The 23,075-nt window shown below is 47.1% G+C and overlaps 1 protein-coding gene across 1 annotated transcript; it reads right to left on the minus strand.

Annotated features, from left to right (window-relative positions):
• Positions 1 to 908: 908 nt before the first annotated feature.
• Positions 909 to 17,245, minus strand: CYP11A1 (cytochrome P450 family 11 subfamily A member 1). Its single transcript, XM_087703624.1, has 9 exons — positions 17,004 to 17,245; positions 12,758 to 12,913; positions 10,934 to 11,133; positions 9,936 to 10,139; positions 9,073 to 9,233; positions 7,851 to 8,017; positions 6,747 to 6,825; positions 5,013 to 5,207; positions 909 to 1,224 (listed from the first exon to the last, which is right to left on the minus strand). The coding sequence occupies exons 1-9, from the start codon at positions 17,039 to 17,041 to the stop codon at positions 1,102 to 1,104; spliced, it is 1,323 nt and encodes a 440-aa protein (XP_087559750.1). The 5' UTR covers positions 17,042 to 17,245; the 3' UTR covers positions 909 to 1,101.
• Between the last annotated feature and the right edge of the window lie 5,830 nt (positions 17,246 to 23,075).

Consider the following 23,075-nt stretch of genomic DNA (forward strand, 5'->3'; position numbering starts at 1 on the left):
CAAGAAGCCTCTTCAGCTCTGAAGATGCACCTTTGGAGCTAACCACGGTTACTCTAAAAGTAACATTCGTCATTCATTATTTGTCACATTGGCCTAAGTTTTCAGGGTGGGCTGTCTTTCAGGAGGTGAATAGTTTTCCTCATCTGCTAGATGTCAGGTTTCCAAAAGATGCCCTAATTGATTCATGAGTCTCGAGCCAAGTTTCAAAGGAAAACCAGTCATTTATTAAGAGCACCATTTTTGCAGTCAGATCTGAGCCTCCTTTGAATTATAGTTGAACTTTACCCCTGTTCCATCCCTCCCCCCCCCAGTCTGTGTCAGAAATCACATTCCCCAATGAGGTGCACCCCTCCCAAGCCTGCTGTAGTAATCTGAGATCAAATTCTTGCCGAACGTATGCGTGGAATGAGCTCCTCCCCCCTTTCTTCACCATGGCAACTTTATGAGTTGACACTAGAGGCACCCAATGCAGCAGTTTGTCAGGAGACTCAAAAAGAATTTTATTTCATCCAACACACAACAGATAATCACTCAGAAGGTTGCAATGGCCATGGCAGAGATACCATTAATAAAGGGCCAGAGAAATGGACAGATAAGAGGTCTACCAAAAGATGTTTTCCTTGGCAACTCAAGGCAGCCTCTGTCTTCAGAGGTAGCCTTCTACCATTGCCCAAGAGGAGAAATCAAGAGTTGAGAGACCCTATAAATGCCATACGTTCTTTGAAAGCTTCTCAAAGGGGATCTAATTGGTCATTATGGAAAACACAAACATGGAGGAGATGCCGCATCAATCCAGCTAGAAAGTACTTCCATTCAGTCAGAAGGAAATCTTAAATCTAATAACATTGAACCTAGAGTAGAGTGCTACGTGGAGAGGAAGATATGGGCAGGGAAATCTTCTTCGTTCTTATCTAAATTGTATTATATGAGTTAAAAGAATCTCCTTCTGTGCCCCAACCTTGGTTTGAGTTCTATGTTGAGTAAACATCTGGCATTGGGAACACCATTGGACTGGGATCCCTAAGGATTGAGTGGACAACTCCGTCCCTTCTCCAGGGGTTTTGAAAGGGGCACCAGGGGCTTCTGGGAAACTTCACCCATTCACTGATGGGAATGATGAGGCCGTAGCGTCAAGTAGATGGGCTTGTCTGGAATCAGGATGAGGCCAAAGGTGGTACCAATCTCCACGCCTCTCTTTATTTCAATCTTGAATTTTTCCAGCATCTGAGGAGAAGAAGGGGGGAGGGGAACCAGAGGAAGTCACCCAGGGCTGCCAAATCGTGAGCCTCAAAGTTCAAAACTCTGTCTCTGTGTAGCAAGGCATTGGGCAGATGGTCATCTGAGCTGTCTAAGCTTGCTTGTTTTCTTGGGGGGGGGGGTTCATGACCCGAGGAGGAGGAGGAGGGCAGGAGGTTGGACTAGATGATTTTTTATTGATTTTTTGATTTTATTGAAAATTTATATGCCGCCCTTTTCCCTGAGGGGACTCAGGGCGGCTTACAACAATGAAGGGAAGGGAGTGCAAGACAAGACTTAAAAGAAAAGAATCGTGGTTTAAAGAAAAATTAGTCATAAAACACAACATTCACTCAACATTCGGGCGGGGTGAGAGTAATCCTATCCCCAGGCCTGACGGGATAGCCAGTTCTTAAGTGCTATGCGGAAGGCCTGGACTGTGGTGAGGGTACGGATCTCCACGGGGAGGTTGTTCCATAATGTCGGAGCGGCAACTGAGAAGGCTCTCCTCCGCGTAGTCGCCAGTCGGCACTGACTGGCGGATGGAATTCGGAGGAGGCCTACTCTGTGCGATCTGATGGGATGAAGGGAGGTGATTGGCAGGAGGCGGTCTCTCAAATAGTCAGATCCACTACCATGGAGCGCTTTATAGGTGGTAAGTAAGACCTTGAAGTGCACCCGACGATCAACAGGTAGCCAGCGCAGCTCACGGAGGATTGGTGTTATATGGGCGAACCGAGGTGCGCCCATGATCACTCGCGCAGCCGCGTTCTGGACTAGCTGAAGTCGCCGGATGCTCTTCAAGGGCAGCCCCATGTAGAGCACATTGCAGTATTCCAGCCTAGAGATCACAAGGGCTCGAGTGACTGTTGTGAGAGCCTCCCGGTTCAGGTAGGGCCGCAACTGGCGCACCAGGCGAACCTGGGCAAATGTCCCCCTGGTCACAGCCGACAAATGGTGGTCAAAACTCAGCTGTGGATCCAGGAGGACTCCCAAGTTGCGAACCCTGTCTGAGGGGAATAAATTTTGCCCCCCCAGCCTGATTGGTGGAACATTAACCAAATTTTTGGGAGGGAAACACAACAGCCACTCGGTCTTTTCCGGGTTGAGTACCAGTTTGTTAGCTCTCATCCAGTCTTTAACAGCCTCAAGGCCCCGGTTCATCACGTCCACCGCTTCATTGAGTTGGCACGGGGCGGACAGATACAACTGAGTATCGTCCGCATACTGGTGGTATTTTATCCCGTGCCTTCGAATGATCTCACCCAGCGGTTTCATGTATATGTTAAATAGCAGGGGGGACAGAACCGAACCCTGCGGCACCCCATAGGTTAGGGGCCTCGGGGACGATCTCTCCCTCCCCACCAACACCGACTGCAACCTGTCCGAGAGGTAGGAGGAGAACCACTGTAAAACAGTGCCGCCCACCCCCACCTCCCGCAGTCGTCGCAGAAGGATACCATGGTCGATGGTATCGAAAGCCGCTGAGAGGTCAAGGAGAACCAGGATGGACGCATAGCCTCCATCTCTGGCTCTCCAGAGATCATCGGTCAATGCGACCAAAGCGGTTTCAGTGCTGTAACCGGGCCTGAAGCCAGACTGGAAGGGGTCAAGGTAGTTAGCTTCCTCCAAGGTACGCTGAAGCTGTAAGGCCACCACCTTCTCAACAACCTTCCCCAGAAAGGGGAGGTTGGAGACTGGACGATAGTTGTTAAGAACTGCTGGATCCAAAGACGGTTTCTTCAGGAGAGGCCTCACCACCGCCGCCTTAAGCGCGGTGGGGAGGTGTCCCTCCCGAAGAGAAGCGGTAACAACCGCCTGGATCCAGCCTCGTGTCACCTCTCTGCTGTTGGCAGTCAGCCAAGAGGGACACGGGTCCAGTATACAGGTGGAGGAACTCACAGCTCGCATAGCCTTGTCCACATCCCCGGAGGCAACATCCTGAAACTCAACCCAGAGATGGTCTACCAAGTAATTCCCCTGTGTCCCGGCTGGATCTGCAGGGGTGGAGTCCAGTTCCGATCGAAACCGAGCAATTTTGTCCGCCAAGAACTGACTATATTCCTCAGCCTTACCCTGCAGGGGGTTCCCCGTCTCCCTCCTATTTAGGAGGGAGCGGGTTATCCTGAACAGGGCGGCTGGGCGAGACTCGGCGGACGCTACCAAGGAGGCAATATGTGATCTTTTGGCGGTTCTCAATGCCCAAATATACTCCTTGGTGCAAGCTGTCAACAGTGCTCGGTTCGATGCGGACCTATCGGATCTCCACCGGTGCTCTAGGCGTCTCCTCCGGTGCTTTATCTCGCGGAGCTCCTCGGTGAACCAAGGGGGTCTCCGCGAGCCGCTGACCCGGAGGGGCCGTAGTGGCGCAATTCGGTCTAGAGACTCCAATGCCGCTGAGTGCCAGGCCGCAGCAATAGTCTCCGCCGAACTGTGGGCGAGAGCATCTGGAATAACCCCAAGCTCCGTCTGGAACCTAACAGGGTCCATCAGTCGCCTGGGGCGGAACCACCTGGTCGGTTCCTCCTCCCTACGGTGGGGGTTTGGCCTCCGGAAGTCTTGATCTGCAAGGTCCCTTCTAACTCTGTTAATCTGAGAAGGAGGAGGAGGAGGAGGAAGAAGAGGAGGAGGAGGGCAGGGGGTTGGACTAGATAATGTGCAAGCTCCCTTCTAACTCTGTTGAGAAGGAGGAAGAGGAGGAAGAGGAGGAGGAGGGCAGGGGATTGGACTAGATGATTGCAAGGTCCCTTCTAACTCTGTTAATCTGAGAAGGAGGAGGAGGAGGAGAGGAGGAGGAGGAGGAGGGCAGGGGGTTGGACTAGATGATCTACAAGGTCCCTTCTAACTCTGTTAATCTGAGAAGGAGGAGGAGGAGGAGGAGAGGAGGAGGAGGAGGGCAGGGGGTTGGACTGGATGATCTGCAAGGTCCCTTCTAACTCTGTTAATCTGAGAAGGAGGAGAGGAGGAGGAGGGCAGGGGGTTGGACTAGATGATCTACAAGGTCCCTTCTAACTCTGTTAATCTGAGGAGGAGAGGAAGAGAAAGAGGAGGAGGAGGAAGGGGAGGAGGAGGGGGAGGGAAGGGGGTTGGACTAGATGATTACAAAGTCCCTTCTAACTCTGTTAATCTGAGAAGAAAGAGAAGGAGGAGGAGGAGGAGGAGGAGGAGGAGAAGAAGAAGAAGATGAAGAAGTAGAGGAGGGGGAGGGAAGGGGGTTGGACTAGATGATTACAAAGTCCCTTCTAACTCTGTTAATCTGAGAAGAAAGAGAAGGAGAAGGAGGAGGAGAAGAAGATGAAGGAGAAGATGAAGACGAAGAGGAGGAGGAGGAGGGAAGGAGGTTGGGCTAGAGGATCTGCAAGATCCCTTCTAACTCTGTTAATCTGAGGAGGAGGAGAAGGAGCAGGGTTAGGAAAAGAAAAGGAGGAGGAGGAGTGCTGTGAGATCCTTGGTGCTCTGTGAATTCAGTTGTTTTCTTCAAGACGTTTCATGACCCAATTAGATAACATCATCAGGGCACTAATGATGTTACCTAGAAGATGTTACCTAGCTGGGTGATGAAACGTCTGCAGGGCCCCACATTTCCATTCTGAGCTAAAAAAAGATATTCTCTTCTGTCGTCATGTCACCTGATCTGCCAAGTCCTGATTCTTACACAATCTTCTCAAATGGTAGCTGAGGACCTTCCCAGGCATCTAAGTCAAAGTTGGGTTCCTACTGGTTTGGACCACTTCGGCCGAGCCAGTAGTGGTTTGGTGGCCTAGAAATGGACTTACATGGATTAAAAACAGCTGCATCTCCATCTCGGCAATTCGGCGGCCGAGACACTGACGCGGCCCGAAGCCAAAGCTTAATCCTCTGAAATATCTGGGGTCCTCAGCCTTAATCCACCTTTCCGGGTTGAACTGCAAAGGTTTGGAGAAAAATCTGGAATCCCGAAACATGGCGTAAAGACCCACCTGGACTAATATCTGTGGAGAAAAATATAGGACCGGGGAAAGATAAACTAGGATTTATGAGTTGCGTCTCAACAAGGTTAAAACTAGCATCAGCAAGAATGACTTCTGGCAGCTTCTAGATGTTTTCAACTATCCTTGCTATGAATGAGGACAAGGTGTAGCTCACCACCACAATAGATTCGGTCTGTGGTGGCAAACCTGTGGCATGAATGCCACAGGTGGCATCCGGAGCCTTCTCAGCTGGCAAGCCAGCCGTCGCCCCAGCCCAGCTCCCCCGCACATGGGCACGTGCCTCCTGCCAGCCAGCTGGTCTCCGGGTCTCTGCTACCCATGCATGGGGGTATATGCATAGGGCATGTGCATGCATCACGGGGGTGGGGTGCATGCATGGGGGTGTGTGCTCAGATTCCATTTTGGGGGTTCGTGCCATCCTCACATCCTGTTTTTGGGCCTTGAAGGCCTCCTGCGCCAACCTGGAAACAAAAAATGGGGGAGGCAGGGGGCATGCACAGGGGGACACACACGCATACGTAGGGGTGCGTGCGGGGGGCGCTCACATTGCATTTTGGGGGTGAGCGTGCTTTAGGCACTTGGCACCAAAAAGGTTTGCCATCACTGGATTAGGTGATGCTAGAAGGGATGTGTGGTGGTGACATCCTGTGTTCTGCTTTCTGCGTGGATGTGTGGTGGTGACATCCACGCAGAAAGCAGACTAAAACCCACACTGATGATGAGGCACGACCAAGGACCAGAAGCCAGACCGCAACTGCACCATTAGCCACTTTAAACCCCTCCTATCCATACATGAAACACAAGCCTCCAACTAATCAGAACACACCTTCACCCAATCAGAACACAGCCAAGCTCCCACCCAATCAGCTCAAACCCCCACTGGCAGTTAAAAGGAAGAAACAGCCGAGATCTCACATTGCTCCTGGAAGCACCAAGCCTGAAGATGACGAATGAGACTTCGTCAAAACGTCGCCAAGACACTTCCAATTTTACGCGGGAGAAAACCCGAATAACCAAAGACCTACATACTGACACCCACGAAAACCTCAGAAAACATCTGTGTGTGTGTGTGTGTGTGTGTGTGTGTGTGTGTGTGTGTATATGTGTGTGTGTGTGTGTATGTGTATTTGTGCTGATAAATAAATAAAGGGAGACTAGTATAGATCTATTTCAAGCTATTTAGCTCTCATCAGCTAGCCATACTCTTACTGGGAATCGAACCATACCCTTACTGGGAATCGAAATATATGTTTGTGTGTGTGTGAGTGTGTGTGTGTGTGTGTGTTTTTTTTTATTTGTGCTGATAAACAAATATAACAAAGGCAACAGTAAAAATATTGAGTTTCTGTCATGATGGATTGTTGTGACGAGCTGATTGACAGATGATGGAAGCAGATGATATATATATATCATCTGCGCCGGTTCAAATGTGGAATACTCCTCGTGTGATCTCAAGGGAATGGCTACTTCAGAACTTTGTAGAAAAGGCAGAGTTGGCAATTTGTTAAAAACGGCCATCCTCCTTATCAGATTACTCACATTGGCAGGGATGCGGTAATTCTGAAGGACAATCTCTTGGGTTGTGTATCTCTGCAATGTCACGGCAACTGGATGGAGCCTGGAGTGAAATCAGAAAGGGAGAAGAGAGACATTTAGGATCTAAAAAATATATTTTCCAGCCCAAGGATTCAACAACAATTCTAAACTCCTGGACAATGTATGACTCTTTGGGACATTTTCCCAAGACCTTTCCTTACCAAATTCCCCAATCTCTTCAACAATTCCTTCTAATGTACTAGAAATTTTTTTTAAAAAAAATTAGGAAGATATTCAGCTTCTTCAATGACTTTTTCAGGTTCAACTGCAATAATACATGTGTCAGGCCTGCATTTATATTCCTTTTAGAATTTTGGCCTGCCATACTTTCTCTTATTTCATTATGCTGTTTCTTTAGTATAGTTAATGGGAGGGGGGAATAGACAGGAGTGAGATTGTGGAATGTATTGTTTTCATTCTTTACTAGAAGCCAAGGTCATCCTTTGTCTCCGCACCAGTACACCTGACCGGAAGCAGCTGGGTGTGGATTCCAACGTGGAAGAAGAAGATTGGACCATGTGATGGATTGTGGGTGTGGGGACAAGATCATGAACTTTTAACTGGGTGGGATTCTGATGTCATTTCCAGAATTGAGATTAACACAGATCTGCTAAGATGTCTGCTTTATTAAATTGGAACTTTAAGGATCGTTTTGCCTTGGACTCTGATTTAATTCTACATGATACTTGGAACGCTGACAACACGAGCACACAATAGATGGAAACTCGAGGTAAACCGCTCCAAACTCGATTGCAGAAAATACGACTTCAGCAACAGACTGGTCAACGCCTGGAATGCTCTACCCGACTCCGTTGTTACATCCTCAAATCCCCATAGCTTCAACCTTAAACTGTCTAGCGTGGACCTCACCCTATTCCTAAGAGGTCCGTAAAGGGGGCGTGCATAAGCGCACCAGCCTGCCCACTGTCCCTGTCTTACTGTCCCCATTTATCTGTACTCATTTAGCCCGTGTTGAACTTTGTAGCACATTCAGACATCAGGAGTTGACCCACAGGAATTTATTTTATTTTTTTTGACATTCTGTACCTTAGTGTTTCTTTGATGGCTGCTTTGAGCAATGGAGTGGACTTCATCATCTTCGCAACATCTCCCTGGGAAGAAGCTTTGGCTGCAGAGATTTCGGATCTCAGTTGCTCCTGAAGGTGTGGCGCGCGAGCGAGTTCATACAGAGCCCACTGGAGGGTAATGGAAGTCTGAATGGAAATACATAATATCGGGACATGGGTGCATCCTTAAGTGGGTCATCTCAACCTCCCCTTGTTATGGTCCGCCGGCGGCCTGCGGAACTGGCAGCAGGGTCAGAAAGTGAGGAGGTTGGGGAGGAACACAGGCCAGTCCTGGAGTCTGGGGAAGGTTAGGACGAGGGCTCTGTGTTGGAGGCAGAGAGGGGGCCAGGGCCATCTGGAAGTTATATGCTGCCTCCAGAGCTTCCAGTGTCAGACATCAGCGAGGCAGAGGAACAGGGGGAACCTGTTCCCAGTGCGCGTATGCGCAGAGCTGCCAGAAGGCAAGAACAATTAAGACAAAAGGGTCGACTCGGGAGTAAGGCTTCTAGAAGATTGGCCCCTCCCATAAGACATAAAAGAGGAGCGAATGGACATGAGCCTTTGCAGGAAGCAACTTAGTTCGTTCTGGTCGGTTCAAACTCTGAAGCTCCATTTTGACTCTGTGCTCCGTGTGGCCTTGCAAAGCTAATTGGCAATTAGGTCTCTGGCAGCGTTTCAAGGGAGATAAAGGTGGGTACTTATCAGCCTTATCCGGAAAGACTTTGGTAGACTTCTATCAGACTCCTTACAAACTATTTGTGACTCATTACGGGCTGTGAATGAACGTAATTCATGAAGTCCACCCACCTTCACGTTGCTAAGGTTGAGTGAGCCAGGGGACTTTAATCCCAAGGAAGTATATTTGGAATTGCAGGAAGAGAGTAAACCCCCAACCACAAGCTTAAGAGTTGGAGATTTAACCCATCTTATTCCTGAGGGCCAACATCAGTGGAGTCTTTTTGAATCTGGACCATGAGTTTCTCGGGAGACAGAGGGAGAGAATATGTTTGAAGTGGCCAGAGACAGAGAGAGATGGAATTAAAGAAACTATCCATGAACAGAAGAGTGCTCTGAATGGTTTTAATGGCCAGCCGAATGCAAAGAGGACCGAATTCCTCAAAGAGTTTCTAAAAACATTGACTAGAATCAAAGCCACCATTTGAAGGGGACCATCTGAAGAACCTGGCAAGGCCTCTCCTTACCGTGTCCACCCCTCCTGCCATCATCTCGGTTACGCTGGCTTTTATGTCTTCTATCGGCATCTTGTTCTGTATCAAAAGGCTGCAGAGGATACCTCGGTATTCTTCGGCACGCTTCTGGTTAAAGCAGAGATCTTGGTAGATGTTCTGTATACATTTGTCGGCTGGTGAGATGGAGGAGTAGCGATAAGACAGAACAAATAAATGCAATACAATTTTGTTGAAACAATAACATCACCGTGGAAGCTTCCTCACCAAGTTCTCACCAGATTAGTGTCTGTGGTCCACCAGCAGCCAGCAGAGCTGACAGCAGATTCGGACAGTGAAGAGGTTGGGGAGGGACATGGGCCAGTCTTGAAGCCTGGGGAAGGCTCTGATAAGGGCTCTGTGTCGGAGGTAGAGAGGGGGCCAGGGCTGTGTGCCAGTTATCAGCTGCCTTCAGAGTCAGACATCAGTGAGGCAGAAGAACAGCTGGAGCCTGTTCCCAGTGTGCCCATGTGCAGAGTTGCCAGTCGAAGGGAACAGCTAAAGAACAGAGGTGGACTTGGGAGTAAGGCCACAGCTGGACGATGAATGGCCCCTCCCAGAGGAAATAAAAGAGGAGCGAAAGGGGAGTGGAGTTTGCAGGAGACCATTAGTTCGCTTAATTGGTTCCTGACTCTCTGAGGCTCCTTGCCAAGTTCTGCAGATCTCGGCCTGGCAGCTCTCCAAGCCAGATGAGGTCTGTGACTGTAAATCCTCCCTCGAAAGACTCTGCTAGGTGTGAATGAGCAGAATTCACAGTCAATTAATAAAAGGGGTTTTTGTCAGGACAAAGAGTTTGCTTCAGGCTCTTGGGATCACACAACCAACACAGGTCCACTCACCATGCATGAAGATGACGTCCCAAGCATTGACGTGGTCCTTCCAAAACTTGGAATTGATCCAGCGCAGAAATTCCGGTGGTATGTACAACATGGGCGCAGTGGAATTAAACATCAAGGTGATGGCATCAATGAACTTCTGTGCCTCGGGGTCAATGAAATCCTGAAGAAGACCCAACCGGGTACCATAGAGTACGTTGCATACAGCTGTGAGAAGAGAGAGATGGAGAAGATGGATAAAGATATCAAGAACGTGCCTCCAACGGGGGGCAGAGATCACCTACTAATGAATTTGTTGTACCTCACATCACATCCCAAGCAAACTCCTGGTCCCGACAAAACCCCTTTTATTAATCGACTGTGAATTCTGCTCCTTCACCTCCAGCAAAGTCTTTCAAAGGAGGATTTACAGTCACAGACCTTATCTGTCTTGGAGAGCTGCCAGGCGGATCTCTGCAAAACTTGGCAAGGAGTCTCGGAGAGTCACGAACCAATGAAGCGAACTAATTGTCTCCTGCAAACTCCACTCCCCTTTCGCTCCTCTTTTATTCCCTCTAGGAGAGACCATTCATCATCCACCTGTGGTTTTACTCCCAAGTTGACCCCTGTTCTTTAGTTGTTCCCTTCGTCTGGCAGCTCTGCGCATGCGCACACTGGGAACAGGCTCCAGCTGTTCTTCTGCCTCACTGATGTCTGACTCCGAAGGCAGCTGATAACTGTTAGACGGCTCTGGCCCCCTCTCTGCCCTCCGACACAGACCCCTCATCAGAGCCTTCCCCAGACTCCAGGACTGGCCCATCTTCCTCCCCAACCTCCTCACTGCCCGAGTCTGCTGCCAGCTCCACTGGCGGGCCGCAAGAAACAGTCTCTAAATGAACTGTTGCAAGTCGAGGACTTCCTGTAGTCTACGCAGGAGGGGGGGGAAATTACATGGTGCCTAATTCTTGAGACTCCCCCTCCCTCCCATCCCATCCCAATCCAACTCCTTCCCTTCCACTCACACTCCAAGGCGAACCGGAAAAGCTCGTGAGTCAAATCGGTCGTCCATTTATCTTGCGGGCTGATTCCGACCTTCGTCTCCATCCTCTTGACGAAATCTTCCCCGACTTCGTTCAGGAGAGGTATAAAGTTATCCGTGACTTTGAGGGACATGGCTTCCTTGTTGAGGACGAGACGGTCCTGGCGCCAACTCTCCCCTTTCCTAGAAAGTTTTTTTTTTTTAATTTAAAAAAATAATAAGTCATTCCAAGGTTACTTCAGTCAACAGTTTCCCCAATTGGTCAGCTCTTCCCCTTCGAGCTGGTGAAGGAGGGATCCTCTTCAGGAGGGGAGGAAATGGTCAAGGCTCGATATGGGGGTTGGGGAAGGGCTGGTGTTTGTCAGTAGGAGATTTCCGTCCTTATGCAAGGAGGTCCTTGGCTTACAACTAGTGACCGTTTGAAGTTACTATGGCACTGAAAAAGGTGACTTATGACCGGTTTTCACAGGAGGTTTTTAAGAAGGAACTAGACAGCCACTTATCTGAAATAGTATACTGTGTGTCCTCCTGCTTGAGCAGGGGGCTGGACTAGAAGACCTCTAAGGCCCCTTCCAGTTCTATTCTATTCTACTCTACTCTGTTCCTTATTTATTCCTTATTCTATTCTACTCTACTTTATTCTACACTACACTACTCTACACTACTTTACTCTACTCTACTCTACTCTACTCTACTCTACTCTACTCTACTCTACTCCTTATTCTATTCTATTCCTTATTCTATTTTATTCCTTATTCTACTCTACCCTACCCTACCCTACTCCTATTCTATTCTATTCTATTCTATTCTATTCTATTCCTTATTCTACTCTACTCTACTCTGTTCCTTAATCTATTCTATTGCTTATTCTATTCTACTCTACTTTACTCTACACTAGACTACTCTACACTACTTACTCTACACTACACTACACTACTCTACTCTATTCCTTATTCTATTCTATTCCTTATTCTATTTTATTTCTTATTCTACTCTACTCTACTCTTCCCCAACCTACCCTACTCTACTCCTATTCTATTCTATTCCTTATTCTACTCTACTCTACTCTGTTCCTTATTCTACTCTATTGCTTATTCTATTCTACTTTACTTTACTCTCCACTACACTACTCTCCACTATTTACTCTACTCTACTCTACTCTACTCTACTCTACTCTACTCTATTCCTTCTTCTATTCTATTCCTTCTTCTATTTTATTCCTTATTCTACTCTACCCTACCCTACCTTACCCTACCCTACTCTACTATTCTATTCCTTATTCTACTCTACTCTATTCCTTATTCTATTCTATTCATTATTCTATTCTACTCTACTCTACACTACACTACTCTACACTACTTACTCTACACTACACTACTCTACTCTATTCCTTATTCTATTCTATTCCTTATTCTACTCTACTCTACTCTACCCTACCCTACCCTACCCTACTTTTATTCTATTCTATTCTATTCCTTTTTCTACTCTACAATCAAGCCAGCTCATTGATGGCAAAAATAAATTCTACAAAATTCTAAAGCAATTCTAATAGCAATAGCAATAGCAACAGCAGTTAGACTTATATACCGCTTCATAGGGCTTTCAGCCCTCTCTAAATGGAAGAAGAAATGGAGAAATAAAATCCTCTCCCCTGAATCACCCTCAGGATCAAGCAAGCTTCCGGTTTCCCTCTTTCCGAAGGCTTCCAGCCCCAACCCTTGGTTCTGGTTGTGGGGTCCCATGTCTTGGCCTCCTCAGAAAACCCATAGGCCAGCCCCCCCCCCCAAAAATCTCGTGGGGTACTTACTTCAGGAGAACCCCGCAAGGCTTGTTACGGAAGTCCCGATAGGCGATCCAAGGCGGCACCGTAAATCTCTCCGGGTACAAGCCTTCGGATTTGAAGAGGGTGGCGGCGTCCTCAGGATCAATAATGTTGACGCTCTCGTAGCTGCCCAGTTTCTCCCTGGGAAGGCATATCGGCACCTTGTTATAGGCATTAAAAGCCGGGCGGAGTCACAGGTCTGAAGTGAATTGAACCTGAAATCTGGAGGCAGTCAGAGGGGTGCCCAGTTTCCCTCCGGCAATAGCAATAGCAGTTAGACTTATATACCGCTTCATAGGGCTTTCAGCCCTCTCTAAGCGGTTTACAGAGTCAGCCTATTGCCCCCAACAACAATCCAGGTCCTCATTTTACCCACCTCGGAAGGATGGAAGGCTGAGTCAACCTTGAGCCGGTGAGATTTGAACCGCCGAACTGCAGAACTGCAGTCAGCTGAAGTAGTGCTGCATTTAACCACTGCGCCACCTCGGCTCTATAGTAGCAGTATTGGGTTAAAGAATGGGAAGGAAACGATCTGCTCTCCGAGCTTGGTTGTTTTGTTGCAGATGTCTCATTACCTATCTAGGTAACATCATCAGTTTAGTTTAGTTTAGTTTAGTTTAGGTTTATTTGTATGCCGCCCTTCTCCAGGAGGGACTCAGGGCGGCGAACAACTCAAAAGGGGAAAGGGAACATAAACAACAGTACACATAATTAAAATACACGAAAATCACACAGCCATACCAGTCGAGAGGGGAGGGGAACTCATCAACCCCAGGCCTGCCGGCACAGCCAGGTTTTGACAGCTTTTCGGAAGGCCTGGAGAGAGGTGAGGGTCCGGATCTCCGCGGGGAGTTCATTCCAAAGGGCCGGAGCTGCTACAGAGAAGGCCCTCCCCCTGGGTAGTAGCCAGGTGGCATTGGCTGGTGGACGGAACCCGGAGGAGGCCGACCCTGTGAGATCTGATGGGTCTTTGGGAGGTAATTGGCAGCAGGCGGTCTCTCAAGTACCCAGGTCCAAACCATGAAGGGCTTTATAAGTTACGACTAGCACTTTGAAGCGTATCCGGAGACCGATCGGTAGCCAGTGCAGCTCGCGGAGGATCAGGGCTAGAAGGGAGTGACATTCATTGAGTGCAAGAGGAGCAAAAGGAGGGAGGAGGAGAAACGTGGGTTGTGGTGTCCTTGGTGCTCTCTGAACTTGGTTGTTAGCTTGCAGCTGTTTTGCTACCCAACTAGGTAACATCATCAGGGCTAGAAGGGAGTGGCATTCATCAAGTGTAGGAGAAGCAGAGGGAGGAGGAGAGGGGAGGAGGAGAAATGTGGATTGTGGAGTCCTTGGTACTCTCTGACCTTGGTTGTTTTCTTGCAGATGTTTCATTACATAACTAGGTAACATCATCAGGGCTAGAAGGAAGTGGGTTTGTTGAGTGTAGGAGAAGCAAAGGGAGGGGGAGAAAAGGAGGAGGAGGAGGAGGAGGAGGAGGAGAAAGAGAAGAAAGAGAAAGAGGAAAAAGAGGAGGAGGAGGTGGGACTGTGGTGTCCTTGACTGTCTCTGAGCTTGATTATTTTCTTGCAGACATTTCATTACCTAGCTAGGTAACATCATCAGTGTGAGAAGAGAGTGGGTTTGTTGATGTAGGAGAAGGAAAGGGAGGGTGGGAAGAGGAGGAGAAAGAGGAGATGGAGATGGAGAAAGAGGAAGAGGAAAAAGAGGAGAAAGAGGAGGAGAAAGAGGAGGAGGAAGAGGAAAAGAGGAGAAAGAGGAGGAGGAGATGGAGATGGAGAAAGAGGAGGAGGAAAAAGAAGAGAAAGAGGAGGAGGAGATGGAGATGGAGAAAGAGGAGGAGGAAAAAGAGGAGAAAGAGGAGGAGGAGATGGAGATGGAGAAAGAGGAAGAGGAAAAGAGGAGAAAGAGGAGGAGGAGAAAGAGGAGGAGGAAGAGGAAAAGAGGAGAAAGAGGAGGAGATGGAGATGGAGAAAGAGGAGGAGGAAAAAGAGGAGAAAGAGGAGGAGGAGGAGTTGGGACTCTGGAGTCCTTGATGCTCTCTGAGCTTGATTATTTTCTTGCAGGCATTTCATGACCAAACCCAAACTAGCACTGATGATTATACCAACTAGGTAATGAAACATCCACAGGAAAACAGCCTGCAGGACTATTACAGGCGAGTAAGACAGATATCAACCAACTCCCAGAACCACAAGCCACGGGAAGCAGCTCAGTGTGGTCTGATTCTTGCCTGGAGTAGCAACCAGAAGGCATTCGAGCCGGCGGGTGACTTTGGACCTCCCTCCCCCACTCTCTCTCCCTCCCTCCCTCCCTCCCTCCCTCTCTCTCTCTCTCTCTCTTTCTCTCCCCAACCCACCTCACAGGATTGCTGTTGTGGGGAAAATAGGAGCAGGAAGGTCCATTAGATACATTCACCGCATCACGCCATTTATAAAAACAATAAAGGCATGGTTGTTTTTTTTTAAAAAATCCTCATAAGTGAATAAAGCAATTATGAATTAAATTGAATAATGCACGCACATCGATTAAGACATGCCTTTCTACTTAGGTATATATTGCAAACAAAAAGCCAGAGAAATTTGGCTTTGATTTATTCAGTCAATTTGCAAGTGGATTTTGGAGCATCAGAATTTATGCGCGCACACATTTGTTCCCTTTGCGTTGTTCTGAAGATACAGGGACCAAACTGCAAATTTGTACTCAATAACAGATGCTTGTTTGATTTTAAGCTTGTCTATTTTTTTTTCTCCCTTTTGTGGCACGTTTAAGAATCTTTGGCTCTCTGATGCCTGTTGCAAAATGTTTTAGAACAATTAAACCCACTGGAGTTTGCAAGTCTGTTTTATTACTTAGTCACCGTCCGTATCTTCGGGAGATAACATCAAAGAAGAGATGAAATGGAGAAAAATTAGGGGAGGGGGTTGTTGCTACAGAGGGCCAGGTGCACAACTTTCTCTGTGGCAAAGTTCCCTACATCCTTCTTAAAAAAAATCGATGACTCTTCAGCTAGATGTTTCAAAGAAATTGTCCGAACCGATCACTTTTAAAAGATCCTGAGTGTTCATCTGGGAGAAAGACCTCCTGATTTTCTGGATCATAATGTTAGTTTTAAATACTGCATTTCCCGTTGCAATGTCCCCTAATGAAGACTAACAGAGTAATCAATAAAAGAGATTATGTGTAGCTCCATATTGACCTGTGGGAGTCCTGGGTGCTCTTTGAGCTTGGTGGGAATAGAATAGAATAGAATAGAATAGAATAGAATAGCAGAGTTGGAAGGTACCTTAGAGGTCTTCTAGTCCAACCCCCTGCCTAGGCAGGAAACCCTACACCACTTCAGACAAATGGTTATCCAATTTCTTCTTAAAAACTTCCAGTGTTGAAGCCGAGGTGGCGCAGTGGTTAAATGCAGCACTGCAGGCCACTTCAGCTGACTGCAGTACTGCAGTTCGGCTGTTCAAATCTCACCGGCTCAGGGTTGACTCAGCCTTCCATCCTTCCGAGGTGGATAAAATGAGGACCCGGATTGTTGTTGGGGGCGATATGCTGACTCTGTAAACCGCTTAGAGAGGGCTGAAAGCCCTATGAAGCAGTATATAAATCTAACTGCTATTGCTATTACTGCTATTGCTATTCACAATTTCTGGAGGCAAGTTGTTCCACTGATTAATTGTTCTAATTGTCAGGAGATTTCTCCTTAGTTCTAAGTTGCTTCTCTCCTTGATTAGTTTCCACCCATTGCTTCTTGCTCTGCCCTCAAGTGATTTGGAGAATAGCTTGACTCCCTCTTCTTTGGGGCAGCCCCTGAGAGATTGGAAGACTCTGCTATCATCTCTCCCCTAGTTTTCTTGCAAAAACATTTCATTACCAAACTAGAGCACATCCGATGAAGATACCCACTTTACTTTGGGTAATGAAACATCTGCCAGAAAACCCCCAAAATTCAGAGACCACCAAGGACCTCACAGTAACAGAGAAAGGTTTGAAGCAAACCAGAGGCAGGAAGAGAGAAAAAAGATTTATTGCAGCCCTTCAAGGGTGAAAACCAGCCAGTAATTTAGTTCCAGGGAGAAAAAAAATAACAATAACAACCCATCATCTGTTAAACCTGCAAATCATCCTGATCAAAGCGGGACAGCGTGTTTTAGTTTGAGGAAGAAGAATGGAAAAAGTTTGGGAAAGAAAAGCAGAATCCTTCCCGGGTCTAAGCGACCCCCCTCCTTACCTATAAATAGGACCAAAGGTTTGGAATTTGTCCACCATGATGTTGTGAAGATTATGGAAGCCATCCTCCTTCCAGAATTGATAGAGATTAAGGAGAGAGCTGGTTTTCCAATTTCCCGGCAAATCGCTGAAGGGCTTCAGTGGGGTCTCCTGGGCGCTGGGAGCTGAAAGTCTCTCTCTGGAAGTTGTGTGAAGTTGCAGAATGCCCGGCCTGGATGCATCTTCGGGGCAAGGCAGGACACGCAAAGAACTGGAAATACCCAAAGCAGGAATGAAGGGATGGGGCCTGAGCAGCATTTTTTCTTTTCCACACCAAAGCAGGAGGGGGGAAAAAATAAAACGGGGGGGAAAAAGGAAGGAGGGGAGTCAGAAACCAGCACTGGAGCCCAAAATCCTTGAAAATGAGAGGAGACCTCCAAAGCTGTGAAGTTTTATAGCCCAGGAATGGCCTGTTCAAGGATGAAAATAGACCAATGAGGTTCGCTCTGAAATCCTATCTAGCCTGTCCTTCCCATCCCATTTTTTCAAAACAAATAAGCACGTTGTTTGTGTGTGTATGTGCGCGTGTACATGAACACTGACATCACAAGGAGCCTTGTTACCTTTAAAGCAGTACTGGGACTCAACCTATTTAACAACCGGTTCGCTGGAGATGGGAGTGCGCACACATGCGCATGTGCAAATGGTTTCCACGCATGCGTGGCTTCCCTCCACGCGGCGAGGACTCAACCTATTTAACAACCGGTTCACTGGAGATGGGAGTGCGCACACATGCGCATGTGCAAATGGTTTCCACGCATGCATGGCTTCCCTCCACGCGGCGAGGTCGAACCAAGCGGCCTTTCGGGGGGTCTGCTCATCTCCATCTCTGCTCTCCGGGGAATGGCGCAGGGAATGGCATGTTCCCAGACCTGGTTGAGGCAGGCGCCAAGCCGGTGGAGCCAGGGAGTGGCGTGTGCCTGAGCCCTAACCTGAAGCAAAGAGTGAGCAAGCATGCTTACCTGTGGTGAGCAGGGCAGGCGAGGCACGGGGATTAGCTGGGTGATCTGGACCACGTGGCAAAGGAAAGATAATATACAGTGGTGCCGAGGGGGCAGGACTAACTGTTGGTTGATATTACCGGTTCTCCGAACTGCACGAAATTATCACCTATGGTGGACCTGCCCGGAAACACAAAAATATTGGACAAAAATTTGGAAATGGGTGCAAGAAATTACAGGAGAACAGATAAAATACAAACCCCAAATACATATTAACCAGGGGTGGGTTTCTCACCCCGTTCCAACCGGTTCGGTTGGAACGAGGCCGGCGGCGTCCTCGCGCACGCACGCGGCGTTCTCGCGCGTGCATGCACAGGTGCGCGCATGCGTACTAGCATCTGCGCGATGCTCCAGCTGCTCCTGGAGGATTGCGCAGGCGCTGTATGCGTTCTGCGCATGCGTGGAAGCACAGAATTCGTAAAAACCGGGTAAGGAGCGGGCGCGGGTGTGCGGGCGCGCGCAGGCGCGGGGGGGGGGGCTTCGTCGTTCCCGGAAGTTACTTACTTCCGGGTTCGACGACCAACCGGATTGCAGGGACCGGTGCGAACCGGTTGAAACCCACCCCTGATATTAACACATCTGCTAACTTATAGCTAGAATAGCATTTGCCCAATGCTGGGAACAAAATAATACCCCCTCGGATGAATTAGTGATAAAAAAAAAACTTTGGATTGTGCAGACATGGACAAATTAACACTGAAATTAAAAAAATAAAGAAGAGTCGGAATATTACGAAATTTGGAACAATTGGTACAAATGGCTGCAAAACAGGAACAAAATTCATTAAGCCAAAAAACAATATATATAAATATATATAGAACTGGGTATAAAGTGTGTAAATATAGAAGCGAAATATTATATACATGTACAGGTATGATGACATAACAACGTTGATGTAATGACTATAAGGTGTTGTAGAAGGGAAAAAATAATTTTAAAAATCTGTCAATAATAAAAAAAATTATAACAATTGGTTTGTCCGAACCGACTGAATCTTGCCCCTGCTTTAAAGCCATTTCTCCGCACACGATATGATAAGGTGGTTTTTAGGAGCACTTAGTTATTAAGGGTAATACTTCTTTTTTATTTTTTCCTCCCATGTAAAACTTTCTATTTTCAGCCGTCCAAATAAATAAGCAAGGTTCTAAGCCAGGCTTAAACTGGTAAAGCATTGATCAATGTTGGTTCCTTTCCAAAAGAGCTCCATGAGAAATGATGAAATCTCGCAGGTTACGTTTAGAGCTGGCCTTTAATATTAGCTCCAGGGATGCACAGCTAGACCAAATTTCTCCTTGGGGTAAAATCAAGCAACGTTGATTCCCTCTGTCCAATCCCTACTTGAGCCGCATGTGGCTCTTTCATCCCTCTGCTGTGGCTCCCTATCGCCAGTCGGCGCCACAATTTTGAGAGGAGCTCCTGGTTGGGAGGGGGTAAGCAGAATGCCAGGAGGAGACTCTATGGCAAGGGGCGGATTTTCTGGTCGGCTCCACAATTGATAGGGCTTTTGGTTAGGACAGGTAGAGGAAAAAGGACGCCGCGCTAGGAGGAGACTCTATGGTGGGTGAACCAGACTTCCCGTTGTCAGAGGAAAAAGGACGCTGCTCTAGGAGGAGACTCTATGGTGAGGGAACCGGACTTCCAATTGGCAGAGGAAAAAGGACGCTGTGCTATGAGGAGACTCTATGGTGGGGGAACCGGACTTCTGGTTGGCTCCAGAATTGAACAGGGGGCTTCCGGTTAGGACCTTTGTGGCTCTTTGAGTGTTTAAGGTTGCCGACCCCTGGCCTAGGTTGAAAGATAACAATTTGGATTTTTTTTTCCTTCAGAAGAACAATCCGTTCCTAAACTAAACTCATACGCAAGAAAATATCAGCCCTGTGCAGCTGTCTGCCCTTGGGACGTCTCTGTTTTGGCCTCACAGAATTTGGAATCTCTGGTCTGTCTCTGTAATGTTCCACTTAAGAAAAACAATGAGAAAACCTTGTGGTATCTCAACAGGAAATCCAAATTGATAGCAGAGATCCAGTTTACCACCAGAAAATCTTGCTGGAAGAGTTTGCAGGAGGTGAAGGTGTCAAATTGTGCACCCTCACTAACAGGATATGTGGTTACACCACCTCACCTAACACTGGCCTATTTTGGGGGTCCCTGTGCCATCAATCTGAGAACCGGGAGAAGCATTCTCTCATGTTGTTCTCTGGAAGTATTTTCCTCAAGGAAGGTCCCAAGTATTTTTCGGCTTCGAAAACTACGTCTTCAGCCAATTGGATTATACCATGAGTAACGTCAGCCATTATAACTAAATGTGGCTCTTCGGGGAATCATTGATAAACTTTCAGGGACTCTAAACTTGTTCAGGAACTCTGAGTTCCAAGAGAGAGTCAGAAGATCATGGTCCTTAAAGTTTACCAAATATCTGCATAGCCAGCAGAACACTCTGACTTGCAATAACCACATTTGAAGACACTCTGTTCCCTGGAAAATAATCTGCGGTTATCATGTTTTTATGTCATGCAGATACGCACACTGGGTCATACTTGCTTCTGATATAAAATGACCTTTGCTGACCTAGTAGGGGAAAAAAATTAAAATTCACCTTCTAGTGTCCAATTGCCCAAGGTAATTTACACAACCTGATCATCCTCTCAACAAAAGCCCTGTAGTATTTTATATCCTCATTAGGTGATAACCCAGCTTATAGTTTATAGGGGGAAAATGTCCAGACCAAAAGTAATTTCTATTGTTGGGTTTTTCCCTTTACCAGAAGGAACCCCCTTGTGGAGTACAGTGAATCCGTTACCATGGCAACGCCACTGCGCTGTACGGTAGAAGCCATTTTGCGGCAGTAGAGAAGACTCTATTTGAAGGCACAACAGGCTATATCGTAAAAGAACCCCCCCCCCAAAAAAAGGGGTGTTGGGGGTGTCTTACTCCCACAATATTTTTTTTCCAGAGAGTTAAGTCATCTGTTTACCAAATGACTTAGGTGGCGCAGTGGTTAGGGTGCAATACTGCAGACCACTTCAGCTGACTGTTATCTGCAGTTCAGCTGTTCTAATCTCACCGGCTCAAGGTTGACTCAGCCTTCCATCCTTCCGAGGTGGGTGAAATGAGGACCCAGACTGTGGGGGCGATATGCTGACTCTGTAAACCGCTTAGAGTGGGCTGAAAGCCCTATGAAGCGGTATATAAGTCTAACTGCTATTGCTATGCTAAGTTTGGTTGAAATTGCTGGAGGCGTTCCAGAGGTATGCTGGGACATACACACACAAACATTTTTATAGAGATAGATTTTATTTTTCCCCCCTCACCTAGTCAGTAACTGGAGAAGTTGCTTAGTTTTGGATTCTACTTGATTTTTGAACCTAGTTATTTTGACTGCTAAACCATGATTAATGGCTTAGCATGCTGGGTGAATGTGACGAATTGGGTCATGCGTAATCACTACTGTAGTGTTAAGCAAATTATATTCCCCAACCTTTGGAGAATAGTGGGGACCCCTCTTCTCTCTTGACAGCCCCTCAAATATTGGAAGAATGCTATCATATGGTTAGGGCTGACACGATAGCAATCTTCCAATATCTCAGGGGCTGCCCCAAAGAAGAGGGGGTCAAGCTATTCTCCAAGGCACCTGAGGGCAGGACAAGAAGCAATGGGTGGAAACTAATCAAGGAGAGAAGAAACTTAGAACTAGGGAGAAATTTCCTGACAGTGAGAACAATTAATCAGTGGAACAATTTGCCTCCAGAAGTTGTGAATGCTCCAACACTGGAAGATTTTAAGAAGGGATTGGACAACTATGTGTATGGAATGATACAGGGTCTCCTGCCTGAGCAGGGGGTTGGACTAGAAGACCTCCAAGGTCCCTTCCAACTCTGTTATTCAGTATAAACAACAGTGTACAAAGCCTAGAAAATTTAGCCTAGAGTATGAAGTTCAGTTGGGTTTGGCTCCGTTGATCTTTAGACAGAGTAGGAGGCTAAGTTGGGAGTTGAAAAAAATCCCCCACCCCTCCAAAAGGCCACTTCTGTCTTTAGAGCAACATACAAGTGCCTGTAATAAGCAAATAAATTCATTTTGTATTGCCACCAATCAACCACCAGTCAATCAATCAAACAAACATCATTTCCAAATCTGTTATTGTGCCCTTCTGCATCTTAGTCTGATGCGGGATCAGAGGCAATTTTCTTTTTTTCTTTTTAACCACGAGATGGCAGTAAACATCTGCAAACATCCAACTCATCTGTGATGTATTTGAATCTGTCTGCTATTCTGATGGGCAAGAACAGAGGTGACACAGGGATTGTAATCCCGACAGGCCGCAGGATTTGAAAGGTAGCAAAACACTCACACCCATCAATTGTAGCTGCAACAGCAATGGACTGTAGAGAGTACCCTTCAAACCTAAAGGATCAACACTGGTAGGGAGGTCTGGGGGATTTGGTCTGAAGGGTCCAGATAGGGGGTTCTCATGACCTTTTTAACTTATTACGGAAGAAATGTTTTTGTTTAAATCATTTGGAACTCAGAGGGGAGAATATAATCCATATATAGATATAATCTATCTATCTATCTATCTATCTATCTATCTATCTATCTATCTATCTATCTATCTATCTATCTATCTATATCATCTCTATTATATCTATCTATCTATCTATCTATCTCTATCTATCTATATCTATTGATCTATCTATCTATCTATCTATCTATCTATCTATCTATCTATCTATCTATCATCTATCTATCTATAGCACTTAGATGTATATAATGCTTCACAGTCGTTTACATCCCTCTCTAAGCGGTGTACAGAGTCAGCCTCTTGCCCCCAACATTCTGGGCCCTCATTTTACCCACCTCGGAAGGATGGAAGGCTGAGTCAACCCTGAGCCTGATGAGATTCGAACTGCCAAATTGCAGGCAGCCGGCAGTCAACAGAAGTAGACTGCAGTACTGCACTCTAACCACCGCGCCACCTCGGCTCTATTTTATTTAAATAATTAAAATTTATTGGTTGGTTTGTTGGTTGGTTG

Source organism: Thamnophis sirtalis, unplaced genomic scaffold, assembly GCF_051295495.1.
Source record: "Thamnophis sirtalis isolate CommonGarterSnake01/CBP01778 unplaced genomic scaffold, rThaSir2_p1.2 scaffold_2, whole genome shotgun sequence".
NCBI classification, from domain to species: domain Eukaryota; kingdom Metazoa; phylum Chordata; class Lepidosauria; order Squamata; family Natricidae; genus Thamnophis; species Thamnophis sirtalis.